Genomic DNA, 27,835 nt, shown 5'->3' on the forward strand with positions numbered 1-27,835 from the left:
TGTCACAGCAGGAGAGGAGGATGGAAATAAACGAACACCACACCTCTTTATGAGGGTTCACATTTATTTCGGTCATAAACATATCAGCATTTCATATATAACCAGGTGTTATGTACTATTTGGCCCGGGTATAAAGCAAAACCTAAACAAATCATCCAATGCCAAAAAATCCCAATAATTTCACATTCTCAGGAAGCTTACTTTAAAGGAATAAGCTTAAACACTGATAAGGCTGACAGTCCAGATGGATCTTCAAGGAAGGCCTCTAAGGAAGGGACAAGGGAGCTGGGACCAGACTGGCTCCCTCTGAGCTTTGAGGCTGAGTGTCCTGCACAGAAGGCCCAGCAAAGGCAAAGACCAGGAGGCAGCAGCACCCTGTGTCGTCCAGAAGTGCAGGGGACAAGGTGTGGGACGCCAGATGGAAGTGGGAGAGGATGGAAGTGTGAAGACCGGAAAGGCCATCCCCTCCTAAAACTACACAGACACAACACTCTGAATGTGTGATCTTCAGGCAATTCTAACTTTGTCCCAGCCAAACCAGTCCCGGAACAAAACACACAATGCCTTGAGATGGAAAAGACTGAAACCCCTAGAATGACTACATCTGTAATTTATCCTACCACGACTGGACTACTGTGGAGAAGAGTTTGCTGGAAAGAAGCTAAAATGATTACTGAGGTTTTTAAATAAAATAATGGAATGTGACACAAGGACAAATGTGTCAGCCATTTCAGATCCCGTTGTCACAGTGTTTAAAAATTGGTATTTCTGAGATGAGTCAGATGCTTACAGAGGGGCCAAGCTCCTCAAATAGGGAATCTGTACCTTAAAACGCAGCTCGGGAATCTCTGCCCTACAAGGCATCCCAGGGACTCAGGGTCACAGACCACCAGAAGCGAGAGGGGCCCATCCACTCCTGAGTCAGCAACCATTTCACACCATTCCCAAGCACCGTCCACTCTTCCCTCTTGATGCCATGGCAGATGCCGGGGCAGATAAACACTCGCTCTGCCCTGAGCCCAAAGGAGGCCCAAGATTCACTAACGTTCAACTGTAACGGCGTTTGAAAGAGAAGCTCTTCTCAGTCTCAGATCTAACTTAATTCTCACTGTCCTCATCTGCTGTGGACAAGTAGGAAGATGCAGTTTCATGACTGTCCCAGCACGACAGACCAGACACATGGCTTCCCAAAGATACCATGTTCTTCAAAATCCTGGGCATATGTAAACATCTACTTATAAATAAATATAAATAAATATTTATTTATAAATAAACACGGCTATGTAACTCTAAAATTATCAAGTAAGACAGACTGGCCCTTCAGAAGTTACCAGCCATCACACCCTGGTGCAGTCTCAGGGCGCAGGAGGGAGAACTGGAACACAGTCAGTGACTCCCACAGAGGGAGGATTTCTCCCTCCGTCACTAGATATATTTCTAGTCATTTGTGACTGCTGATTTGAATCCAGGCAACCCATGTAAACAGCCTAGTAAGTACATTTCCTAAAGTTTTTCCATACTTACATCATTATGCGAAAGTTGGAAAATAGATGTACAGCATATAGTAGTAAGCAATATAAATGTTTCTCTAATTAAGGTGGGGGTAAGCCCCAATAATCCTATCGTAAAGCTCAAAACTTTAAGTCGAACCCTCATAAGTCCATATGCTCATGACTTCGCATAGGTCTGTGTCTTGCTAATCTCATCATTAAGTCAAAAATATCCTAAACTGAAAATACAGGTAATAACCAGATAATCCCGTTCTAAAGTTAAAAAACTATAAGGCAAAGCATTGTGGCTGTGCGGCATCTGTAGTTAGATGTCATTAAATGCACACACCAGTAGAGATGGAGCTTGCAATATAAGAAACAGAAAAAAAGACTTGTCTCATGATGAAGAACTGAAAAGAATGACATCCTGAAACCACTTTTTTTCTTTTTAAATTGAGATGGAGTTTCACTGTGTTGACCAGGCTGGTCTTGAACTCCTGAGCTCAAGCGATCCACCTGCCTCAGCCTCCCAAAGTGCTGGGATTATAGGCATGAGCCACCGCATGTGGCCTAAAACTACCCTTAATACACAATCGTATAACTATGCCGCCAAGAATCTGATATAAATTTCTCCCGTTTGCTTATCATACGCAGTATTTCATAAAAATTACTCCAAGTGCTCTGACAAAGTTCTAGAACCTTTGGTAAGCTGCCCCATATTGGATAGTAGAGTTTGTTGGGGCATGGGTCAAGTACTGGACTATTTCTTCCAGGCTGCTTCCCTTTGTAGGAAAAAAGGTAAACGAGGCAAGCTCTGGTTTCCTGAAGAGATTCTTTCACAGGCAGGACGCAGCAAAGCCTGCCTCATCTTCTTCATAAAAGAGCTTTTCGGAGCCCACCAGTTGGTCCTGAATTGTTTCCTTTGCATGTCCTTCTTCCAGTGTTGCCGAGGCATCCAGCAAGGTGCTGACTGAGAAGAGAGAAGAGATTTAGGGTCTTGATACTTGAAGGACAATCAGCACAGGATCGACATAGGACCCCCTGCTTCCAGCAGTGAATGCTTCAGAAGAGTCCTCTCAGCTATAGGGACAGCAGTTAGGACATTGTCCCTATTCCCTGCCCTCCTGCTGCGTCTCAAGGCACAAAACACTTACTCTCAGTGGGGTCAGCGTCATTCACTGGAACCAGCAGCCTCCTCCTCTGACACCCTTCAGCTTCTGCCTGTTCCTGTAACACACAGTGGGGAATACTCTGGTCAGAGTCAGGAATCCTGCAGTCCAGTACTGACCCCGACCACCAGCCAGCAAGAGACCTGCAGCGCTTCCCCTCTCGGGTCTCCATGGAGATGGAGACAAACCTCTGGTCCTCCATAGCTCTTGGGCTCTGTGTGCTGGTGGCTCACTGAGACATAAGTGACATGCAGTGTCACTTTGGAAGTGTTCTGCCCAACTTTGACCACTGTATACGCCTGTGTAATTATCCCCTGATCAAGACATAGAAACTGCCACACTCCAGAAAGTCCCCTTCTGCCCCATCTCATCAACTCCCACCCACCCTCAAAGGAAATGATCACTTCCTTCCAGAATTCTTACCAGCAGAGTCTCGGCAGAAGACTATATATGAGAACACCCAGGAAAACCGAACAAAATGATTTATTCCAAGACTGTAAATGATCTTTGATCATTAATATTGTACCATATTAATAGTGTAGTTAAATAAAACATCAGTCTATATGGAGGCCGGAAAGACATTTGGTAAAATTAAACACCAATTCTGATATTTTCAAAACCTTTTAGAATAGTAAGCTGCATTCTTCATGATGAGAATTTCTATATGAAACCAAAAATGAATGCCATTGCTAAGGGTGACACTTTGGAGGTCTTCCCCAGAATTCAAATCAGGACCCAAACACCTGCCTTCCCTAAGCACAGCTGAACATGGTTCTGAAAGGTCTGGCCTAGGCAACAAGATGGAAAATTAAAATGAGGCAAGACTCTTGGAAGAGGGCGGACACAATAATCACTATTTTCAATGTCATTTAAAATCCCTAGGAATGAAACTACAATATTGAAATAGAAAGGTATGTCTGGAGGAATGTTAAAAACATAGCAGATACAGGCCAGGTGTGGTGGCTCACACCTGTAATCCCAACACTTTGGGAGGCCGAGGCGGGCAGATCACAATGTCAGGAGTTCAAGAGCAGCATGACCAACATGGTGAAATCCCATCTCTACTAAAGAATACAAAAATTAGCCTTGCGTAGCCGGGCGCGGTGGCTCACATCTGTAATCTCAGCACTTTGGGAGGCCAAGAGGGGTGGATCACAAGGTCAGGAGATCGAGACCATCCTGGGTAACACAGTGAAACCCTGTGTCTACTAAAAATACAAAAAATTAGCAGGGTGTGGCAGCATGTGCCTGTAGTCCCAGCTGCTCGGGAGGCTGAGGCAGGAGAATGGCGTGAACCTGGGAGGCAGAGCTTGCAGTGAGCTGAGATCGCGCCACTGTGCTCCAGCCTGGGCGACAGAGCAAGACTCCATCTCAAAAAAAAAAAAAAATTAGCCAGGCATAGTGGCACCCGCCTGTAATCCCAGCCTCTCAGGAGGCTAAGGCAGGAGAATCACTTGAACCCGGGAGGCAGAGGTTGCAGTGAGCCAAGATCGCACCACTGCACTCCAGCCTGGGTGACAGAGCGAGACTGTCTTAAAAAGAAAAAAAAAATCAGTAGCATATCTATATACCAATAATGTTCAGGCTGAGGACCAAATCAAGAACACAGTCCCATTTACAACAGACACACACACACACACACACAATACCTAGAAATACCTCTACCCAAGGATGTGAAAGATCTCTAGGAGAATTACAAAACACTGCTAAAAGAAATCATAGACAACGTGAACAAATGGAAAAACATTCCATGCTCATGGATTGGAAGAATTAATATGCCTAAAATGGGCATACTGCCGAAATCAATCTACAGATTTCATACTATTCCTATCAAATTACCAATGTCATTTTCCACAGAATTGGAAAAAATTATTGGAAGTAACTGAATCACGTGGACTAGTTTTTCCAGCTCTGTTCTTGTGATAGTGAATAAGACTCACAAGAGCTGATGGTTTTATAAAGAGCAGTCCCCTGCACACACTCTCTTGCCTGTCGCCATGTAAGATGTGCCTTTGCTCATCTTTCACCTCAGGCCATGATTGTGAGGCCTCCCCAGCCATGTGGAACTGTGAGTCCATTAAACCTCCTTTTCTTTATAAATTACCCAGTCTCAAGTATTTCTGCATAGCAGTATGAAAATGGAATAATACAACTCCCCATTCAACAGCAGATGCTTTGGATATTTGGCTAGCCACATGCAGAAGAATGAAAAGTAGACTCCTACTTTTCACCATATACACAAACTAACTCAAGGTGGATTAAAAGTTTAAAGGTAAGACCACGAACTATAAGAATCCTAGAAGAAAACCGAGAAAACACCCTTCTGGACATCAGCCAGGGCAAAGAATTTAGGATTAAGTCCTCAAAAGCAATGCAATAAAAACAAAAATTGTCAAGTAGCATCTAATTGAACTAAAGACCTTCTGCACAGCAGAAGAAACTCTCAACAGGCCGGGTACGGGGGCTCATGCCTGTAATCCCAGCACTTTGAGAGGATGAAGCAGGCAGATCACCTGAGGTTAGGAGTTCGAGACCAGCCTGACCAACAAGACAAAACCCCATCTCTACTAAAAATACAAAAATTAGCTGGGCATGGTGGCACGTGCCTGCAATCCCAGCTATTAGGGGGGCTGAGGCAGAAGAATCACTTGAACCTGGGAGGCGGAGGTTGCAGTGAGCTGAGATCATGCCACTGAACTCCAGCGTAGGTGACAGAGAGTCCATCTCAAAAAAAAAGAAAAGAAAAGAAAAGAAAAGAAAGAAAGAATGAACAGAGTAAACAGACAACCTACAGAATGGGAGAAAATATTTGCAAATTATGCATCTGACAAAGGTCTAATATTCAGGAGTTATATGCAACTTAAAGGAACACACAGAAAACAACCCCATTAAAAATGGGCAAAAGACATAAACAGGCATGTCTCAAAAGAAGACATACAAGTGGCCAACAAACATGAAAAAATGCTCATCATCATGAATCATCAGAGAAATGCAAATCAAAACTACAATGAGATACCATCTCATACAGTCAGAATGGCGATTATTAAAAAGCCACTAACAGTAAATGCTGGTGAGACTATGAAGAAAAAGGTCATTTATATACTTTTGGTGGGAATATAAATTCAGCCACTATGAAAGGGAGTTTGGAGATTTCTCAAAGAATTTTAAAACAACTCCTATTTAACACAGCAAACCCACCACTGGGTATACATAGAAAAGAAAACAATTCTGCCGGGTGCGGTGGCTCACGCCTGTAATCCCAGCACTTTGGGAGGCCTAGGCGGGTGGATCACAAAGTCAGGAATTGAAGACCAGCCTGCCCAAGATGGTGAAACCCCGTCTCTACTGAAAATACAAAAAATTAGCCGGGTATGGTGGCACACGTCTGTAATCCCAGCTACTCCAGAGGCTGAGGCAGAGAATTGCTTAAACCTGGAGGGGCAGAGGTTGCAGTGAGCCAAGATCGCACCACTGCACTCCAGTTTGGGCAACAGAGCAAGACTCCGTCTCAAAAAAAAAACAAAAAAAAAGAAAACAAATCATTCTACCAAAAGATACCACTATCCATAATAGCAGTGACATGGAATCAACCTAGGTTCCCATCAACAGTGGACTGGATGAAGACAATATGGCATATATACACCATGGGATACTACACAGCCATAAAAAAGAATGAAATCATATTGTTTGCAGCCACATGGATGAAGCTGGAGGCCATCATCCTAAGTGAATTAATGTAGGAACGCAAAACCAAATACTGCGTGTTCTCATTTATAAGTAGGAGCTAAACATCAGGTACTTACGACCATAAAGATGGCAACAATAGACACTGGGGACTACCAGGGCGGGGAGGGAGCGAGAGGAGGGAGGGGTGAAAAACTAACTGTTGGATACTGTGCCCACAACCTGGATAAAATCATTCATACCTCAAATTTCAGCATCAAACAAACTTACATATGTACCCCCTGAATCAAAATAAATTTGAAAAAGGAAAAAGAAAAAATGAAAAAAAAGTTTCCTTGGCAGTGTATTATATATAAAATAATCCCTGCAATGTAAACAAAATGTACATATGCTTGTATGAATATACATGGCATATGCATAAAGATTTCTACAAAGAATCACAAGAAATTATGTGTTGTATTCACCTGAATGAAGAAGGGCTGGGGGCTGGAGGAAGTGTTAGGGGACTACCACTATGACTGAGCACCTTTCTATAGTGTGGCAGATGTGTGGCTCTGCATTTACCACTTTCAAAAAATGTGCAGCGCGGCCAGGTGCAGTGGCTTATGCCTGTAATCCCACCACTTTGGGAGGCCAAGGTGAGAGGATGACTTGAGGCCAGGAGTTTTGAGACCAGCCTGGGCAACATAGCAAGATCAGATCTCTACAAATTAAAACAAAGGTGCAATGCAATTCAGCAGCGTGGAGTAATTGTTCATATTTTTTGTTTTCATCTCTTTTTATACTTCTCTTCATTAAAAAAAGAAAACATGGGGTATAGTTATAGGAAAGGAAGAAAATGGGTGGAAAGTGATCCTTGTCTAGGTAAGTATTTGACAAGTGATCAAAGAGGAGCCAAAAGCAGAGAAAAATAGGAGAATCGGTTCCTAAACAGGCGTGGAGGAAGGAGACAGTGACTCACAACAATTCAGGGAGTTCCTCACTTCACACAGCATCACAAAAGAAATGGCACCTACGTTCCACTGGTGTATGCTACAAACCAAATCGTTCTTTAAAAGTCCATAAGAAATTAGATAGGATCATCTTATCTTATCTTGAAGGAAAGAACTTTCGAAGCTTAAAAAAAAGACAAGTATGTGTCCAAGATTTCACACCTACTGAATGTCGTATCAAAACTGGTCAATCCATGTGAATAACTGGATGTGTGTGTTTGTGTAATACAAAAGCACTTCTACACACTGACTCAGAAATCCTACTTCTTCCCAAAAGCCTCCTTACATACTTGATCAGAAATCTGGACAAAGATTTACTGTGAAATATGTTCAATGTAGTAAGAATTTTGAAGTACATTTAAAACTTCTGCTGTTTCAAGCAAGGGCTCCCTGAGTTCTGTTAGGAGCACACGATGGAGACTGTGCAGCCTTATTCAGTCCTCAATGAACCCTGTGACACCCACTCTATGCCTGTGGAGCTCCAGGCTCTGGGGACACGGCAAGGACAGGACAGGGAGTAAGAAGCACATTTCCTGCAGACTGGCAGAGTCACCACCTCGGTGCAGCTGCTCCGTCCCCTGCAGTCCCCTGTCTCCCAAAGGCTCCATGTCCCCTTGGGCCAGGAAAGAGGAGGCACTGCCATGTCCCACTGTCTACAAAGTCCTGTGCAGGCCGCAGGCCAGGCAGGGCACAGTCCCTCCTCAACTCACCAGCAGACGCTGTGGCTCCTCTGGCGACTCTACAGTCACACCTGTTGGCTCTGCCAGCTCCTGACCTGGGATTTCCTGCTCAGAGACCTGGGTAGGCTGCAAGTATCTGTTACTCAGGGTCTCGTTGCGGGCATTGTCCTCCGCCCCAGGAACTCGTGAAGGAGATGAACACCGCCGGAAAAGGACCTTGGGAAGACAAAGAGCCCACTCAAGTCCACATCCAGGGCTCAGCTTCAGGGTCCCCAGTACACAGCTGGACCTGCCATCCCCAACCCCTTCCAATGAGGCCACCCCAGGCAGCTGAGGCTCAGCACATCCAGGACCCCATGCTGAGGTGGGTCAGGTGGTCACCGCATCCCCACGGGGCCAGCTGTGGAGTGATGGTGTCACCCAGGCTGCAGGAAAGACAGGGCTGCAGCACGCCCTGACGGTCTGTGTGCTGCTCAAAATGGCCGTGTGTCCCCCACAGTCAGCCCAGATCCCCCAGGCCATGTCAGAGAGTCAGGGCAGCCATGAGGACAAGGGATTGTGCCCACCCAGGCTCGGCAGTGGATGGGAAGCAGTTCCTGAACCCACGAAGCCCCCAGTTTCTGGAGAAACCAACTCACTCTGTGCACACGTTCGGGACCTCCTCCACCACCTGGAAAAGAAGGAGTCTCCTGAGCAGGCGGGGAGGGGCCCATGCAGCACCTCCCTCCCAGAGGACAGTGGGGCGCAGGGCTGGGCTGGGGGCTGGGACACTGGACAAGGAGCCCTGGGGCTGGGGACAGGAATGGGGCCTTGCAATTCGGGGACACCCTGAGGAAGCGGGATGAGAAGGGGAACTAGAGTAAAAACCAACACGTGGAAAATCTCTGTGTTCTGCTCTGACCAAGGCTGAATAAATCCCACGACCACTTCTCATCCTGACCCTTGTCACCCAGTTGAAGAGCCGACTGCCCCCTGCCTGGCTGGGCCTGAAGATGGGAGGAACTGGCCTGCCCTCCTGGAGTTGGCTGGGAGATGAGGGGTCCCCCAGCCCTGAGACAGGGACTGATGAGACCAGGGTCCTGGGGGATACACGGGACGTGGGGATGGGGCGATCACAAGAAGGAAGATCGAGCCAGGCTGGAGACGCTTGGACCAGGGGCAGGGATGGGGATTACTGTCTGTGGGAACAGAGTGGGAGGGGGCAGGGCAGAAAGTGCCCAGTGCTCCCACCCTCAGCCAGCACCTACCTGAGCAGATGCCTTTGAGGTAAGAAATGAATTTCTTCCGACATAAAATGCAAACCACAACCACAGCTAAAATGATGACTAAAACCACTATGATGATAAGGTAGTGATAGGTAGAGGCAAGCATCCCCAGGATGGTGGTCACTGTCTCCTCCGCTGCTGGGGTTTTCCCAGTGGAACTGGCAGCTGATTCATTTTTGCACTTGATGTCACTCTGGGACGTACAATTACTGACTTTGACCATCCCTCTGGGACACCTAGGTACACACAGAGAGGGAGACAGGGACTCTTGATGGAAAGCTGGCCAGATGGGATGAAAGAGGAGCCACCCTCCCTGCCCAAAGTCCCTGAGAAGGCGTCAGGAGAAGGACAGGCTCCTCGTGTCAGCAGTGGGTCCCCCTGTGCTCCCTTCTTGAGGCTGGGGAAGGGTCTGAGCATGCACACTTCAGCCCATCGGCCTCCCTGCTCTGGGGTCAGAGCTGCAGTTCCAGGAGCCTTCTGTGCTGGGCACACACTGAGCTTCCCTGGGCTGCAGGGGAGGCCTGCGTTAGGAGGAGCCACACTCCAGGGGAAGATCACAAGCCCCTGTGGCCACAAGCTGAGCCCCTTCCTCCAGTTAACACACAGTACAAGTGAGCCCTCGCCCCACCCTGTCTGCCGCTGGTTCCTCCCAATCACAGCAAACACTGGAGGGCCAGAGAAGAGTAAGTTACTCTTTGCCCCTAAAACCCAAATAGGAAAAAGAAGGACTTAGTGAGAAATTGGGGGCCAACGGTGAGGCCGGTTGGGTGGGCTCAGGTCCTCGTGGGAACTTAAGGGAGCTCCACCCATGGCCTTATTATGACTTTTGTGGGCTACGGACACTTTTGTCTTTATGGGTCCCTGCCCACATAAAAAATATTGAAAATTACATTTTTTAAACCAACTTAGAGTAAGGACAAATACAAGCCAGGCTGGATTCAAGTGTTTTCTTCTGATTTCAAAAGGAAATCACATTTCCTAGGTCCCCTGAAAAGGTTCAAGGGACCTAGAAAGTCACCTCCTGTGCCCAGTGAACAATTCAGCCTGGACAAAGGGACTCCTGCTGGGGAGGGTATGGGAAGGGGCTGCTGCAGGGGGTAGGGGTGGGGACAGGCAGATGGACCAGGAGGGGCCCAACGCAGGCTCAGGAAACCCCACAGGCTCAGGGAGGCCTCATGGGCCTGGAGGATCCATGGGGTCAGCGGAGAGATAGAGGTACCAGGTGAATCAGGTCTTTTCAGGTTCCTGAAAGCTGTTGGGAGCCCCTGGCTGCTGTCTTACCCTGTTCTACACGTCCGGCACATCTCAGGGGAGTTTTTATCCTGGAAGCGTCCTTTTTCACACTGACACACGGTGTCTCTGGTCGTGGTGCAGGAACTTTTATTTGTTTGACCTGACAACAGAGCATAAGGTTTTGAGAATGTGTTTCCCTGACATGTCTGTCCACCCTTCCTCACCACCCCATCCCCTCCCACTCAGCTCAACTCAGTTCACCAAGGAGTTCTGAGGGCCGGTTTCTGTACCAGCACACTCGGGACTCATACAGGACACCCACCCTGTATGTAAGGACCAATACAAAAGGACCGTGATTCATTATTTATTATATCAGGTTAGGGGAAAAGCATTGTTTAGATGGCATGGTCAGTAGCAAGGAAGGCGCAAGGGCATCACCTGAGAGACTCTGCAAGGAGAGGGGCCCTTGGGGGACTTCCCAAAAGCCCCGGCCTTGCTGGGGAAGAGGAAGGGGCCTGAGAACCTGAAGGCTGAGTGAGGCCAAGCACCTTTCAGGAGCACAGAGCCCGGGAGGAGAGAGCCTGGCCACGGAGCAGACCTGTGCCACTGCTGGAACCCAGCCCTGTCTACTGGGCCAGGCCTCCTCTATGCTGTAATGATGCCCCCACCCCCCTGCAGGCAATAGTTTAGAAGATTTCCCAGCCTGGTGGCATGCATTACAGAAAAGATTTTGGCCAGGCGCAGTGGCTCACACCTGTACTCACAGCACTCTGGGAGGCTGAGGCAAGCGGATCACCTGAGGTCGGGAGTTCGAGACCAGCCTGGCCAACATGGAAAAACCCTGTCTCTACTAAAAACACAAAAAACTGGCTGGGCACGGTGGCTCACACCTGTAAGCCCAGTACTTTGGGAGGCCGAGGTGGGTGGATCACGAGGTCAGGAGATCGAGACCATCCTGGCTAACACGGTGAAACCCCGTCTCTACTAAAAATACAAAAAAAAATTAGCCGGGCGTGGTGGCGGGCGCCTGTAGTCATAGCTACTCAGGAGGCTGAGGCAGGAGAATGGCATGAACTCAGGAGGCGGAGCTTGCAGTGAGCCGAGATCGCGCCACTGCACTCCAGCCTGGACGACAGAACGAGACTCCGTCTCACAAAAAAAAAAAAAAAAAATTAGCTGGGTGTGGTGGTGCATGCCTGTGATCCCAGCTACTTAGGAGGCTGAGGTAGAAGAATCACTAAACCTGGGAGGCAGAGGTTGCAGTGAGCCAAGATCACGCCATTGCCCTCAAGCCTCAGCAACAAGAGTGAAACTGTCTTCAAAAAAAAAAAAAAGAAAAGAAAAGAAAAAAAAGATTTCTATTTTTTTTTTAATCAACCAGTCATAATCATGGAACAGGGCATGATGAAGACGACCAAGTTGGGCTAGAACTTGGTTCCCCGACTCACATCGGCTACAGCTCCCACCTCATCACTACGCACTCCACCTCTGGGCAAGGGGTCCACGCATTCTGTACCTGATTTACAAACTGTACATGGCAGGCAAGAAGGCAAATTGTTGGAAGCAATGGTGTAATCCACACCCTCTGTGCACGGGTTACAGGCTCCAGTATATTCTGATCTATGAGATCCTGGGAAGGGAGAGAAAAGTTAATGAATGAGTCACCACAGAATTCCCAGAGGCTGACAATGGCTGGCAAATTTCTCTTTTGGCCCTCAGTGGAATCCAGACAGAGAAATCTACTCTTCTTGGCTTGGTCTTGTCATCAATTCTGCATCTATTACACTATTACATACCTTTGACTGGCACTGCTGACAGAAATATAATACAAATCACATGCAAAATTCAAATTCTATGAAAGCCACATTAAAATAGTAAAAAGAATGAGGTCAAATTAATTTTAACTATCTATTTTTTAGCCTAAAAATATCCAAAACACTACATTTCAATATGTAATCAATATAAATATTTGAAATATTTTATCTTTTTTTGGCCGGGCACGGTGGCTCACGCCTGTAATCCCAGTACTTAGGGAGGCCAAGGCGGGCAAATCATGAGGTCAGGAGATCGAGAACAACCTGGCTAACACAGTGAAACCCCATCTCTACTAAAAATACAAAAAGTTAGCCGGGCGTGGTGGCAGGCACCTGTAATCCCAGCTACTCGGGAGGCTGAGGCAGGAGAATGGCGTGAACCTGGGAGGCAGAGCTTGCAGTGAGCTGAGACTGTGCCACTGAACTCCAGCCTGGGCGACAGAGCAAGACTCTGTCTCAAAAAAAAAAAAAAGAAAAAAGAAAAAAAAAAGAAAAGAAATATTTTATCTTTTTAAAAATTTTTTTTGGAGACAGAGTTTCACTCTTGTCACCCAGGCTGGAGGGCAATGGCGCGACCTTGGCTCACTGCAACCTCCACCTCCCAGGTTCAAGCAATTCTCCTGCCTCAGCCTCCTGAGTAGCTGGGATTACAGGCACCCACCACCACACCCAGCTAATTTTTTGTATTCTTAGTTGACACGGTGTATCATCATATTGGCCAGGCTGGTCTCCAACTCCTGACCTCAGGTGATCCACCCTCCTCGGCTTCCCAAAGTGCTGGGATTACAGGCGTGAGCCACCATGCCACGCCCAGTCTACTTTTTTTTTTTTAACAATAAAATAAAATAACAAAATAAAATCCAACCTCATCTACATGTGATCTGCCCATGCTGGTCCACCTGACCTGTTTGCTGTCCACTCACTATGGTGGCCCCGTCTCTGCTCGGTATCCCCCAGCGCCTGCACCCTGGGACTGTCATTCCTAGGGAGGCTGCTCAGGAGCACCATTTCTGGCTCTCTGCACAACTATCCCTGTCCAACTTTGGAGATTGGCCAAAATCACCATCCCCGAGAGGCCCCACCAACCTCGTCTCTGTCTCACTCATCACTTAATTATTCTTCATGGTTCCTATCAGGAATTTCTGACTGTTATTTTGATCTGTGTGTCTTAATACTATCCCAGAGAAAAGGTTCCATGAGGGCAGGGCCTCTTATAATTATCCCATTAGCACGGCGCCTGACTGACAGAAATCATCCAACATATCCCTATGGAATAAAGAATCAGAAAGTGCAGGAAACAGAAGTCTGGAAGCACATAGAGATAAGGGCATGATAAAGGCATGATAAGCTAAGATATCAGTCTTAGCTTGTGCCTTCCGGCTAGCACTACAGACCCACGATCCTGACCCACCTCCATAGATTCAGCTTCCAGATCTGTCCTAGTGCCAGGTCAGTCCCCATGAACTCAGGCTCCAGGCCCTTCCCTGTGGACCCAAGGATGAGACCCATCACAGCACCTGGCTGACATCTGCAGACCCAAGTACAAGGCCTACTCCAGTGCCAGTTCAGCCCTCATGGAGCCAGGCCTCAGGTCACCTCTCTGGATACTGGCTCTGACCACCCTTGAACCACACCACATGGCCTGCCCAGAATCTGTGAACAGGCTGACTGGTGAACGGCGTTCCCTGACAAAGCCAGTGTGTAAATACTGGAATAAGTCCCTGCTTCTTCAAAGTGCACATTCCAACATATCACCACAGGCTCCTGAGCAATCAGGGAACCGTGACGGCACCAAAGAAACAAAAGGAAGCACAAGTAACCAACCCGAAAGGAACAGACATTTACAACAGCCTGACAAAGACTTGAAAATAGTCATCTTACAGAATCTCAGTCAGCTACCAGAGAATATGCATAGACAACTAAGTCATGTCAGGAAAACAATACATGAACAAAATGAGTAGTTTCATATACACAGACAACATTATAAAGAACAAAGCAGAAATTCTAAAATTAACAACAACACAATATCTGAACTAAGAAAATTCCACAGAGAATGTCAACAGCAGAGTTGATTAATCGGAAGAAAGAATCAGTGAGCTTGAAAACAGATCATTTGAAATTACCAAGTCACAGGAAGAAAAAAAAAATAAAGAATGAAAAAGAGGGAAGAAAGCCAACAGTACCAATGGTTACCGTGAAGCAAAACAATATATGCATTACGGTAGTTCAAGAAGCATCAGAGAAAGTGAAAGGAACGGAAAGTGTAATTAAAGAAATAATTAAAGAAAATGTCCCAAAACAAGGTGGGAATGGACATCCACATTCCTGAAGCCCAAAAAACCCCTAACAGATAAATATGAAGAGATCTTCACCAAGACACATCTTAAACAAATTCCCAAACATCAAAGGCAAAGAGAATTTTGAAACCAGCAAGAGACAAGCAATGTACAAAGGAACCCCTATAAAACTACCAAAGGCTTCTCAGCAGAAGACCTACAGGCCAGGAGAGAGTGGAATCTTACAAAGTACAGAAAGGAAAAATTCCTTGCCAACCAAGAATACTACACCTGGCAAGCCTGTCCTTTAGAAATGCAGAGCAGTAAAGACTTTATCAGACAAAGAAAAAAAAAAAAAAACGGGGGGAGTTCACCTTTACCATGTATTGCCTTACAAGAAATGCTAAAGAGAGTTATTCCATCTGAAAGAACAGAACACTAACTAGATACACAAAACCATGTGAAAATATAAAACTAGGTGGTTAAATACATGGTCAAGTTCAGAATATTCTAATACAATCATAATAGTGTACAAATTACTTACATCATTACTATAAAAGTTAAAAGCCCAACGTATTTTTTTAAATGATACTTAATACGATTTGTTAAGGAATACACAACATAAAAAGATGTAAATAATGACAAAACATAAAATAAGGCAGGAGAAGAAAAGGTGTCAAGTTTTTTATGAGATCAAAGATAAATTGTTATCAGTGTAAAATAAAGTTAGACATGAACCTAACTTACAAATTCAGTAGTGTTTTTATACACTGACAAGAAACTATCTGAAAAATCCCATTTATAATAGCTACAAAAAAAATGCTTAGGAATAAATTCAACCAAGGTGGTAGCTGTATTTTTTTCTAATTTGGTCTTGAGGTTTCTCTCTGTAGAGTGGCTATAAATTCTAGCCTTGCCCTGGGGGGGATCCAGGAGATTTCATCATGGATGTTCACAGGAAACTTATTTGTCCCGGTGGACTGTCTAATGCCTAATTAGGTGTTCATCTTGTACGTGTCCCTTCCACAAGACAATTACTTTTACTAGCAGTAGACCTGGTGGCTCTTGTCTGACCTATGTCCAGTTTTAAGTTATCTCTACTCTTTAGGAGACAGCCACTCTTTAAGAGAGCCAAGATGGAGAAAGATGTTAGGTTCAGATGTGTCAATTAGGGAAAACACAGAGGAAGCAACACAACAAAACACAGGAAACACAGAAGTGGTGTATTACTTACAGACTCCAGAGAGAAGAGGATAGCACACTTTGCAGCACTTATGGGAAGTGGGGAGCTATCCAGTCCGAGGACACTAACCGGTGTGTGGGGAGCAAGAGACAGAGAGAGAGGACCCGTGGGACTACACCTTTATAAAGATCCATGGGCATTATACCCTAGGCTTTCCCACAGGGATTGTGGAAGACAACACCTGCAAAGAAGGTTCACACTGCTCTGGTGTGAACCATTAGGTTTTATTGTAGTCAGCTCCTGTGGGATGTGTTGGGTTTGGGGTCAGGGAGATGATGAACAAATGTGCTAGATCAAAAACAATTGAACAGGGAAAGGAATTATTAATTGGGCAAAAGATGCTGTAGTATGATTGGGTTTTAAACAACTTACATTGGGCCTAAAAATGGATGTCAAGGCAGCAACTCTTTTAAATAAATTTGGAACAGAGGTGAAAGATGTGAAAACTGTAAAATATTGATGAAAGAAACGGAAAGTAACAAAAATAAATGGAAAGACAGTACATGTTCACGGATTAGAAAACTCAATATTGCTTAATTGTCCATATGACCCAAAGTGATCTATAGGTTCAATGCAATGCCTATTAAAATTCCAATGACATTTTTTACCAAAATAGAGAAAATAAATCTAAAATGTGTATGGAACCACAAAAGACCTCAAATAGCCAAAGTGATCTTAAGCAAAACAAACAAAAAGAACAATGATGGAGGCATCATACTACCTGATTCTTAAATACATTACAAAGGTATAGTAATCAAAACTGAATAGTAATGGCAAAAATGAAGATAAACTGATGGAATGAAATAGTGAACCCAGATATAAATCAATGCATTTACAGCCGACTGATTGTGACAGATCCCAAGAACACAAGATGGGGAAAGGACAGCCTCTTCAATAAATGGTGTAGAGGAAAGTAGATATTGACCTGCAGAAGAATGAAATAAGACCCTTATCTCACATCATATGTAAAAATCAACTCAACATGGACTAAAGATTAAACATAAGCCCTGAAATTGTAAAACTACTACAAGAAAACATAGGGGAAAATCTTCATGACGTTGGTGTGGGCAATGATTTCTTGGCTATGACCCCAGAAGCACAGGCAACAAAAGCAAAAATAGACAGATGAGATTATATCAGACTAGAAAGGTTTTGCACAACAAAGGAAACAATGAACAGAGTGATGAGACAACATACAGGATGAGAGATCAATATCCAAAAGATCCAAGATTTTGGTTAACATCCAAAATACACAGGAACTCAAACATCTCAATAGCATGCAATCAAATAATCCAATTAAAACGGACGCATGGGCAAGGGACCTGAAGAGACAATTCTAAAAAGGAGACATAGAAGTGGCCGACAGGTATATGAAAAAAATGCTCAACATCACTAATCAGGGAAATGCAAATCAAAACCACAATGAAATATCACTTCACACCTGTAAAAATGGCTATTACCAAAAAGACAAAAGATAACAAGTGTTGATGATGAGGAGGAGAAAGAGGAATGCTGGTACACTGTTGGTGGGAATGGAAATTAGTACATCCATTGTGGAAAACAGTATGGAGGTTCCTCAAAAAACAAAACATAGAATAACTATATGATCCAACAATCCCAGTATTGTGTATACATCCAAAGGAAATGACATCAGTATGTTAAAGAGCTATCTTCCCTCCCATGTGTATTGGAGCATTATTTACAATGGTCAAGACATTAATCAACCTAAGTGTCCATCGATGATGAAAAGGTGAAGAAAATGTAGTACATAGACACAATGGAATACTATTCAGCCTCAACAAAGAAGGAAATTCTGTCATTTGTGACAGCATGGATGAACCTGGAGATATTATGCTAAGTGAAATAAGCCAGGCACAGAGAGACAAACACCTCATGATCTCACATATGTGGAATCTTAAAAGTTGATCTCATAGAGGTAGAGAGTAGAATGGTGATTACCAGCGCTGCATTTGCACGGTGGGTTGGAGAGATGCTGGTCAAAGGATACAAAATTTCAGTTAGACAGGGGGAAATAAATTCAAGAGATGTATTGTGTGACATGGTGACTACAGTTATTAAAACAATGAGTTGTACAGTCCTGCCTTCTATTCACAGGGAATATATTCCATGGAACAAACTCTGCACTTACTCAAGTCCCTGATACAAATTGGGATAGTATTGCATACACCCCAGGTACATATGCTTTAAATCATTTCAAGGTTACTTGTAATACCTAATGCAATAGACATGCTATGTAAATAAGTGCTTTACTGCATTGCTTTTTATCTACTTTTATTGACATGTTATCATTTTCATTATTTTTTCCACATATTTTTGATCTGTGTTGGTTGCAACCACGGATGCAACACCCACAGATGAGGATGGCTACAGAACCCCCAGGTGAGGAGGGCAAAGAGGGCTTATCCCAGGGCTCTGTATCCATACAGCTGAAAATTGCTGAGTAGACTTTTAAGTGTTCTTACAACAAATACATGATAAGTGTGTGAATTAGCTTGATTTAGCCATTTCACAATGCGTGCATATTTCCAAACATCATGGTGTACACCATGAATATATACAATGTTTATCTGTCAGTTAAAAATAAACTGATTTTTAAAAATAAGAGTGCACCTGCTGGACACTCCTCCTCCTTGAGGCTGCGCCTCTGTTGCTGTGGGGCCACTGTCTGCTGGGGAACTTCGTCCTGCCCGGGGATGGTGGCAGAGTCAACCCGGACCTGTGGGGACAAGGCAGAGATGGGCGTGAGTGGCTTCCAGACCTTACCTCTCCCAGGCTCCGTCTCACATTCCCTTCACCCCAAGTGACAAAACCCATGAGAGCCTGGACTTTTTTCCCACTCCAAACTTTCATTCTTTTGCATCCGTGTTTGTCCCCTGGCCTGTTAGGCAGCTATTTTCTATAAAGAAAAACACCTCCATATCCTTCTCATATTATAACATAAAATATATTTACCCCAGAAAATATGAGCAGAAGAGTTTGTTTTTTTTTTGATAGAGTCTTGCTATGTTGCCCAGGCTAGAATGCAGTGTCTATTCACAGGTGTGATCATAGTCTACTACAGCCTGGAACTTCTGGCCTCAAGTGATCCTCCTGCCTCAGTCTCCCAAGCAAGCTGGGTAACAGGAACACACCACTGTAGTTGGCAAGAAAAGATTTTATAAGAACACAAAAGGCCAGGTGCGGTGGCTCACACCTGTAATCACAGCACTTTGGGAGGCCGAAGGGGGTGGATCATGAGGTCAGGAGATTGAGACCATCCTGGTTAACACAGTGAAACCCCGTGTCTACTAAAAATACAAAAAATTAGCTGGGCATGGTGGCGGGCGCCTGTAACCCCAGCTACTTGGGAGGCTGAGGCAGGAGAATGGCGTGAACCCAGGAGGCGGAGCTTGCACTGCACTCCAGCCTGGGCGAAAGAGCGAGACTCTGTCTCAAAAAAAAAAAAAAAAAACACACATATGAGCCCTTCAAGCAGAAATAGCATCTAATGTATTTAGTTTGACCAAGTGTTTAATTGACCAGTGGGTGAATACTCTCTCTCTCTCTCTCTCTCGCACACACACAGACACACACATAAAAATACACATTTTTACAAATGAGGGTTACAATATAACCTTAAAGAAAGTCAGGATATAGCATCAAACATTAAGTAATTTCTGCTTCACAAAGGACCTTGACAAGCTGTTCCCACTAAATATCAAAGAGTGACAGAAAAAGATAAAACAGCAATTCAGGGATTATGGCCATGATCTCTGTGTTATAAATGACGACGAGAAGACAACTGGAGAATCGGAACAGAGTCTGCTTATTAGATAGTGGTAACGTGTTGATGTTAATTTCCTTGTTTGTAGAAAGTACACACTGAAAAATTCAATAATAGCTTTCATCACGCCAACAGCTATTTTTCAAATTTTTTTGCATAGTTTTTGTAACTTTTAAGTTGGCAGTGTGTAAAAGTACAAAATTAATTTAATTGTAAATTTACATTTAATTAAATTTAATATAATCTTGCTCCTGAGAAAAAACAAAATGGTTACAATAAAAACTACTTATGTTGGGCTCTGTTCAACTGCCTGGCTCTCAGCAAGACAAAATGTAGCTTTCTTCCACATGAAAGCCTGCCTAGTAGTTGGTGACAGTGAAGCTAACGCACATTTCCCAAATCCTTCCTTCTCGAGCTGGGGTCCCTCTAGGTTCAGGCGATGTCTCTGTCACCTTTCTCGGCTCTCACACCCTTACTCCTTTTCAAGAGCAACTATTCATTTTCTCTTTTTTTTTTTTTCTTTTTTGGAGATGGGATCTCCCTCTGTCATCCAGGTTGGAGTGCAGTGGCGTAATCTCTGCTCACTACAACCTCTGCCTCCCGGGCTCAAGTGGTCCTCCAACCTCAGTCCCTAAGTGGCCGGGACCACAGACAGGAGTGTGCCCCAATGCCTAGCTAATATTTGTGTATTTTGTACAGCTGGGGTTTCATCACATTGCCCAGGCTGGTCTAATTCCTGAGCTCAAGCGTTCTGCCTGCCTGGGCCTCCCAAAGTACTAGGATTACAGGCGTAAGTCACCACACACAGTCCGTTTTGTCAGTTCTTTTTGTGGTTTCTATTCTATTTCCTTGATTTATGTTCCTCCTTGTTACTTTGGTTTAAATTTATGCTTATATTTTATGATTGATTAATGTAGATCTTCAGGCCATAAATTTCACATATTTTTCTTGTTTTGACAGCTTTAACGAGACACAAATCACATAATTAGTAATTATGATTATTCATAAAATTCACCCATTTAGTCTACATTTCAGTAGTTTTTTAATATACTCATAGCTATGCAATCATCACTATAATCAATCTTAGAATGTTTTTATCACTCCAGAAAGGAACTGCATACCCTTCAGGAGTAACTCCCCATCTCCCCAGTTTTTTTAATAGACACATTGAAAGCTGTATTATTTCACCCCGAGCACTGCTAGCCATTTCCCACCGGTTTTGATGTTATATTATTATTATTTATTTTGAAACATTTTACCTTCCCTTTTGATTTCTTCTCTGAACCACAGATTTTTTAGAAGTGTGTTGTTCAATAACCAAATTTTAGCATTCCCTATGGATACTATTACTGATTTCCAGTCTCGTTTCATTAAGTTTAGAGGTCATATCGTGTGTTTTATATCCCAGAAGCCAGTCTATCTTGGTGAAAGTATCATGAGCATAGAAAGGAATGAGTGTTCAGTGGATGCTCCACTCCTGCTCTTTAAATGTCAGTTAAGTCAAGGTGGTTGATAGTGTGCAGATCGCTTGCCACTTTACCGGGGTTTTCATCTGACCGTTCTGTCAATTACAGAGAAACAGCTGATTTAATCTCCTTTTCATTCTCTTTTTGCATCATGTGTTTTGAAGCTGTATTACTAGGCATATACAATTTGTGATTATTATTATACTCCTTGAAGAATTAACCTTTTTAACTACAAGGGTCCCTTTTGAGCTCCCATAATATTCTATGTCCTAAAATTGTTACAGTAGGCAGCTAGTCAGGTATGAGCAGGGTAGGAGAGGGCTCCCCGCTTCTGACATCAGCAGTGTTGGGCGACCATCAGGTGGTTGATAACTGTCTCTCTAAAGTAAGAACTGGTTACAGCCAATGCCAGAAAAAGGTAGTCTCCTAATACATAGAAAACACCTGAAACTGATCAGCAGCTTCCCAATAAGATTTCAGGAGTGGGGAGAAGTAAGGCAAGATCCTGGAAGCATGCTTCCAGGATCAACCTATAAAACCAACCTATAAAACCCCAACTCAGGCAGTCCGGCTGCGCACTGTTTCTCAAGTCACCTGCTCGGCCATCTTTCAAGTTGTACTTTCCTTCTTTTCTTTCTGTTCCTTCCTTTCCTTCCTGTTCTAAAGCTTTTTAATAAACTTTCACTCCTGCTCTGAAACTTGCCTCTGTCTCCTTCTGCCTTATGCCCCTCAGTCCAATTCTTTCTTCTCAGGAGGTAAAGAGCTGAAGGTGCTGTGGACCCATATGGATTCGCCGCCTTCAACGTAGGGTAACTCGGATCTCGTCCACCACTAACAAAATCAACTTCATCTGATACTGAGATAGCCACGGCAGTTTTCTTGGCCTTACACTCTGCGTGGTGTATCTTTTTCCATCTATTTGCTTTCCACAGACAGCATCTGTGTCTTCCTTTTAAGGCCCATCTCGTATAGACAAGATATAGCTGAGTCTTGTTTTTTCAGCCCTTCAAACCCTTTTTATCTTTGAACTGTAGTGCCCGGTGGATTTACTGTTAGTGCAATAATTGATAGTCAAAATAGACCTATAAGTTTACCATTTAAACTATGGTTGTCTAGTCTGATTTTTTTACTCCTTTTTCCCCTGCACATTTTAATGTTAATTACCTTTTAGAATTCCACTTTAACTGGGTACTGACTTTTTATGCATACGTATTTCCATGATCTATGTGCAAGTGCTATAGGGAATACAGTATACACTCAAGTGCTTATATTCTATTGAAGGTTTTTTTAAAATAGATTTATTGTGGTATAATGGATATGAAACAAAGCGTACATTTTTGAAGCATGTAGGTTGAGATGTATGTATACACTGTGGAACTATCGCCACGATAAGATAATGACATGTCTACCGTCCTGCAGTGTTTCTTCATTTTTCAATGTAATCCTCTCTTCTGCTTTGCTCCTATGTCCCCAGCAACACCTCTTCTGCTTTTTGTCACAATAGATTAGTTGTATTTTAATAAGATGAGGAATCAAATGGTATGCATTCTGCTTGTATTCCTTCACACGACATGATTTTCTGTGTGTGTGTGTGTGTGTCTGTGGTTTTTGGTTTTATTTTGGTTTTTGGTTTTGAGACAGCATTTTGCTATGTTTCCCAGGCCGGTCTTGAACTCCTGGGCTCTAAGGATGCACCCACCTGGGCAGGACTATACATGTGAGCCATCGCACCTGCCCACCCGCCCTGGCCCATTGACTATTATCAATTAAAGGCTACTGAAAAACAGCAGGCGCAAGAAGATGCTTTGACCTCTTTTGTGTTTCCTAAAAGCAGGAGATGAAAGTCCCCAGGGAAACATAGGACAATCTCCTTATTTTTAAGGATGAGAAGTCGAGGCCAAGAGATTACTGTGCAGACCTTGTTAGAACAGAACCACTTATCTTTTTAGCCTCCACATATTTACTTGCTTCTTCACAAGTCTAATTCAATATATAATTATTGACCAATAATAATATTGGTCTAATTCAATATATAAGTAACTGACTCTCACTGCTTCTCTGTGCTAGGTGAAACTTGCATTAAATAAATGTGTGTGTTGGCTGGGCATGGTGGCACACACCTGTAATCCCAACATTTTGGAAGGCCGAGAAGGGCGGATCACCTGAGCTCGACTTCGAGACCAGCCTGGACAACATGACAAAACCCCGTCTCTACTAAAAATACAAAAATTAGCCAGGCGCAAGGGTGGGCACCTGTAATCCCAGGTACTCAGGAGGCTGAAGCAGAAGAATCGCTTGAATCTGGGAGGCAGAGGTTGCAGTGAGCCAAGATTGCACCACTGCACTCCAGCCTGGGTGACAGAACAATACTCCATCTCAAGAAAAAAGAAGTCGTACGTGCTTTTCTCCTGTGTACCTGTCTTATGTCAATTTAATTCTCAGGTCCAGCCAAAAAAAAAAAAAAAAAAAGCCCTTCAAGGGGAGCTTCGCTTCCCTCTATAACTCTCAATGGTGACTCTAACCAAACACCATCCTCCAGGCCAACAATACCACATCCTATAGCCTTGCACCAACACGGCCTCTCTGGAGGAGGGGGAGGCAAGGGTGGTGAGATCTCAGGCCTCCCTCATGCGACCTCCTATTAGTTATATGATTCCTGGTGTCACCTCACCCACCAAACTGTGGGCTCCAGGAAGCAGGATTCACATGGGGTTCATCTGTCCTCCCTGGCTCCAGCAGACTCCAAAGACAATAAAGGGCTCATTGTCTATTTCCTGGGTGACTCACTTTCCCCCCAAGCCCATGAGGTGAGCGCAGTGGCGGCCTCAGCTTACCACCTAAGGACAGGCTCCAGGCTGTGGCACAGGGAGGGGACCCCGAAGAGCCCTGTGGACTCTGCTGAGGACCCATAGAAGCTCCCAGAGGCCAAGTGCAGGACAGAGAACAGAGAAGCAGCTGCTCAGAGAACTCTAGCCCTTCAGAGGCCCAAATATGGCTGCTATTATACAGAAGGTGAGGACAAAAATGCTGGAGACATTGCTCCTGAGTCTCATTTTGCCACTTGCAAAACAGGGAAAACAACCTGCCCTCGTGTCCCCCGGTTGTTAGGAAAATCCACTACACGAAGATGTACACTCTCTGGCTGGGAGCAGGATACCAGCTGCCCAACAGCACAGGCTCGGGGCATGGCACTGTCCCCACTGTCTCCATCCCCAACCTGGAAGCTAGAGCCTCGCTACCCTGCCACTCCTGGATACAGGACAGAGAACCAGAACTGGGACCGTGGCCTCTCAGTAGGGGCTGGGTGAGCAGCCATCTGCAGCCACCTAGATGGAGACCTTTCCTGCTCATCTTCAAATTCCAACCCAGGCCGGGCACCCACCAGAAGCACAACTGGAAGCGTGGCAGGTAAACCAGGCTGTGGCCCTGCAGTGCCATCACTGTCCTCACTTGACTCTGGCTCCTCTGTTCCTTGATGGCCCCTCCACACGGTGCTCCACCCCAGTCTTCAGAAGCTTCTGCCCCAAGGCCAGGGAGCCCGGTATAGAGGTGCGGGTAGGAACAGGTGCAGCCTCTGCTGGGTGGAGGACATGTGCCCTGGGGATCCAGTCCGGAGTGACTGACACCAGCCCTGAGGATGTGATCTGTCCTCCCACACCTGCTAACACAGCCCTCTGAGGTTTACACAGGGCTGCTGAAGATTTTTATCTCTTCTTCACTTTACAGGCAGGAGCTGGGGCCACAGCAGTGTCACAGAGCTGGAGGGGAAGCACAGCAGGGCCCAGTTGTTCCCAGCCTCCAATCTCAGGAGTCCTTGAGAGCCTCAGAGTCCGAGATTCTGGGCCGTTGGATCTTTTCGATTCCTACTTTGATAAAGAGAGGGGTGGGGTGGAAGCCTCTGTCACACAGATTGGACCAGTCCAACGCTGACAGAGCCAGGAAATCCGGTCAGGAACTGAGCTCAGCTCCAGGCTCATCTGATGTCCTCCTGACAGCCTGAAGATGGAGACCTTATCTCCATTTACAGGCATGGCGGGTGGCAGGGACTGGCCCCAGCTGACCACGGTTCTCCAAGTTCACAGCTGGGAATTCAGTCTTCCCTGCCACCCTCCCCTGCTGTCTCATCTGGATCCCCCGGTCATCTACTCCCACTACCAAAACTCCTGTATCCTTGAAAATTCCTAATACCATGAAGGAATGAAAGTACATAACAATGTGATGAATCACATTTTACTTCCTAGACTAGCAACGAATGAAAGCTAAGTGTAGCAAGGGTGTAGGGATACAGGCACATGTGTGGACTAGGTGTGAGTGTAAGCTGAGTTCAATGGTCTTTTGGAAGAAAATTCGTAAACATCTAAAGAAACTTCTGAAATGATTTATCCCATGGAAGTATAAGTAAAATTCTACTTCTAAGGAGTTGCCCAATAAGCTGGTGCGCATGGACATGTGGACACAGGATACATACAAGGGTATTTAGTACAATGCTGTTGGAATTAGCAAAGGCAAATTTACTTTGGGTTATATCTCATCGGGATGGGATATAACCAGCTGCCTCTAGATGGCAACAGTGAATTAACCTGTGGCTTACCCATGTAGTAAAATACAATACCCTTGTTTAAAAGAAAATCAATCTGAATGTACTGCCATAAAACATCTAATGTGATTTGTGTTAGCTCCAAAATTTTAAAAAGCAATTGTGCATTGAAATGCATTTAATAAGGCAAGACTGATGGAGGGATCAAAGCCTCCTTTGGGACGCATAGAGTTCACATTCCCAAAACTGTGAAATTCAGGTTGCTGGCCTTGTCTACGCAGGTCATCCATGCATTCTCTCTTCAGGGCCACTGTCCTGACACAGCCATTCTTCTAGCTGCCTCAGGTAGGTCCACCCACTATAAACTATTGTAGAAGTCAGTTGTGTAATTTTTGAGAGGTGAAAATGTCACTGCTGTTCTGAATTTAGTATTACTTCGTTGAAAGAAAACATGGAGACTTCTCATGGTTCCTGTAATCTTGTTTTATCCTCCCCGTTTTGTTTTTTGGTATTACGTAAGGAACCTCAGAAAGCACTGTTGGCAGAAACGTTAGTCACTCTGAAAAAGTCCTGGCAGTCTGCACATCTTATTTTTATGTCCTTCTTGTGCACCCCACTACCAATCTCAGTTTCCAAAGCCAACTCACAACGAGAACTTTACACCTTTTATGCCGAAGGAAGGGGCCATCCCGCGGTCCTGCCTATGGGATACAGAGGGGACACACGGGTGGCAGTGGAAGACACTGACTGCAAGCACCTTGGTTAACCGCTTCCTGCCACTTTCAGGGTTCTATAGAAAATGAAAGTTACAAAAAACAGCGTTGGAAAGCTTTTTAACCGGCTGTTTGTTAAACTGATCTCCAAGAAACACATTTAACAGTGTAAACATAGGGTTAATTTTGTTTGTTTGTCTGTTTTTGTTAAGGCAGAGTCTCGCTCTGTTGCCCAGGCTGGAGTGCAGTGGTGCAATCTCGGCTCACTGCAACCTCTGCCTCCCGGGTTCAAGCAGTTCTCCCGCCTCAGCCTCCTGAGTAGCTGGGACTACAGGCGCAGGCTGCCACGCCTGGCTAACTTTTTTTTTTATTTTGAGACGGAGTCTTGCTCTTGTTGACCAGGCTGGAGTGCGATGGCGCGATCTCGGCTCACTGCAACCTCCCCCTCCCGGGTTCAAGTGATTCTCCTTCTGCCTCAGCCTCCCGAGTAGCTGGATTACAGGCTCCCGCCATCACGTCCGGCTAATTTTTGTATTTTTAGTAGAGACGGGGTTTCACCATGTTGGCTAGGCTGGTCTCCAACTCCTGACCTCAGGTGATCCGCCCGCCTCGGCCTCCTAACGTGCTGGGATTACATGCATGAGCCACCGCGACCGGCCTGGGTTAACGTTATTAACGAACGAACGATATTAACGAACGAACGAACCAACCAACGAAAGAAAGAGGCAACCGCTCTGTGGCTTCCTGAGGTTCACTCCGGGGTTTCCATCTTGACTCCCTCCCTCCGCTGATTCTGGAACTTCCTCTGGGGCAGCTCAGTGCGGTCCTCGCCGCACGGGACAGCCATGGGGAGCGAGCGCGCGCTCTGCTCCCTCGCGGCCCGGTCGCTCCTGCCCAGCCCGGGCACCCCACTCTTCCCCTGACTCCGACGGCGGGTTCGTCCTGCTCAGACATGCCCGGCCGCAGGCGACCCGGGCCAAGCATCCCCACCGTGTCCCCCTCTCTCCCTGCCCACTCCCGGCGCCAGGTGCGCTCTTCCCCAGCCAGGGACCGCGGCGGAGACTCACCGGCAGCAGAACCGCGACGATGAAGACGACGAACTTAAGGGTCTTGGGGTCCAGGAGCCATGGTCTGGTTCCCGACGCTGTCCTGGCTCCTGGATAGCGCTCTGCTCGAGCGCTCGAGGCGGTCGGGACGCTTTGTCCCCAAAGTCCCATGAGAAGGGAGGAGGGTGGAGGCTCTTCGCCCCCCTTAAGTTCGGGTCGAAAGCGCCAAAATCAATCAGAAATCGTCCCCGTAGTTCGCGCGCGTGCAAAGGTTCTCGCAGCTACACTGCCAGAATAGAACGTGCTCCTGCGCTTTTATACCCCGGAAAAAAGGCGTGGTCACTTGTACTCCCTTCCCGCAGTCACTTCCAGGCACTCAGGCTGGGCCTCCCCCAGCACCTCCGGGAGGGCCCAGGTTGTGGGGGTGGGTGCATGGACGGAGA

General features: G+C 45.5%; 1 protein-coding gene across 1 annotated transcript; it reads right to left on the minus strand.

Moving 5' to 3' along the window:
* Positions 1 to 46: 46 nt before the first annotated feature.
* On the minus strand, positions 47 to 27,835 carry TNFRSF10D (TNF receptor superfamily member 10d). Its single transcript, XM_024345095.3, has 9 exons — positions 27,414 to 27,835; positions 18,478 to 18,583; positions 12,030 to 12,143; positions 10,562 to 10,673; positions 9,263 to 9,516; positions 8,654 to 8,685; positions 8,046 to 8,231; positions 2,645 to 2,717; positions 47 to 2,460 (listed from the first exon to the last, which is right to left on the minus strand). Exons 1-9 carry the CDS (start codon positions 27,561 to 27,563, stop codon positions 2,327 to 2,329), a joined length of 1,161 nt encoding a protein of 386 aa, XP_024200863.3. The 5' UTR covers positions 27,564 to 27,835; the 3' UTR covers positions 47 to 2,326.

Source organism: Pan troglodytes, chromosome 7 (assembly GCF_028858775.2).
Source record: "Pan troglodytes isolate AG18354 chromosome 7, NHGRI_mPanTro3-v2.0_pri, whole genome shotgun sequence".
NCBI lineage: Eukaryota > Metazoa > Chordata > Mammalia > Primates > Hominidae > Pan > Pan troglodytes.

Excerpts from the sequence above, each read along its gene's own strand:
- TNFRSF10D (XM_024345095.3), bottom strand. The coding sequence starts at position 27,563 with ATGGGACTTTGGGGACAAAGCGTCCCGACCGCCTCGAGCGCTCGAGCA. Across the intron at positions 10,674-12,029 it reads ATGTACAGTTTGTAAATCAG|GTCAAACAAATAAAAGTTCC; the intron begins GTACAGAATGCG and ends CTCTGTTGTCAG. Across the intron at positions 8,232-8,653 it reads GTCCCGAACGTGTGCACAGA|GTCCTTTTCCGGCGGTGTTC; the intron begins GTGAGTTGGTTT and ends TGTCTTCCCAAG.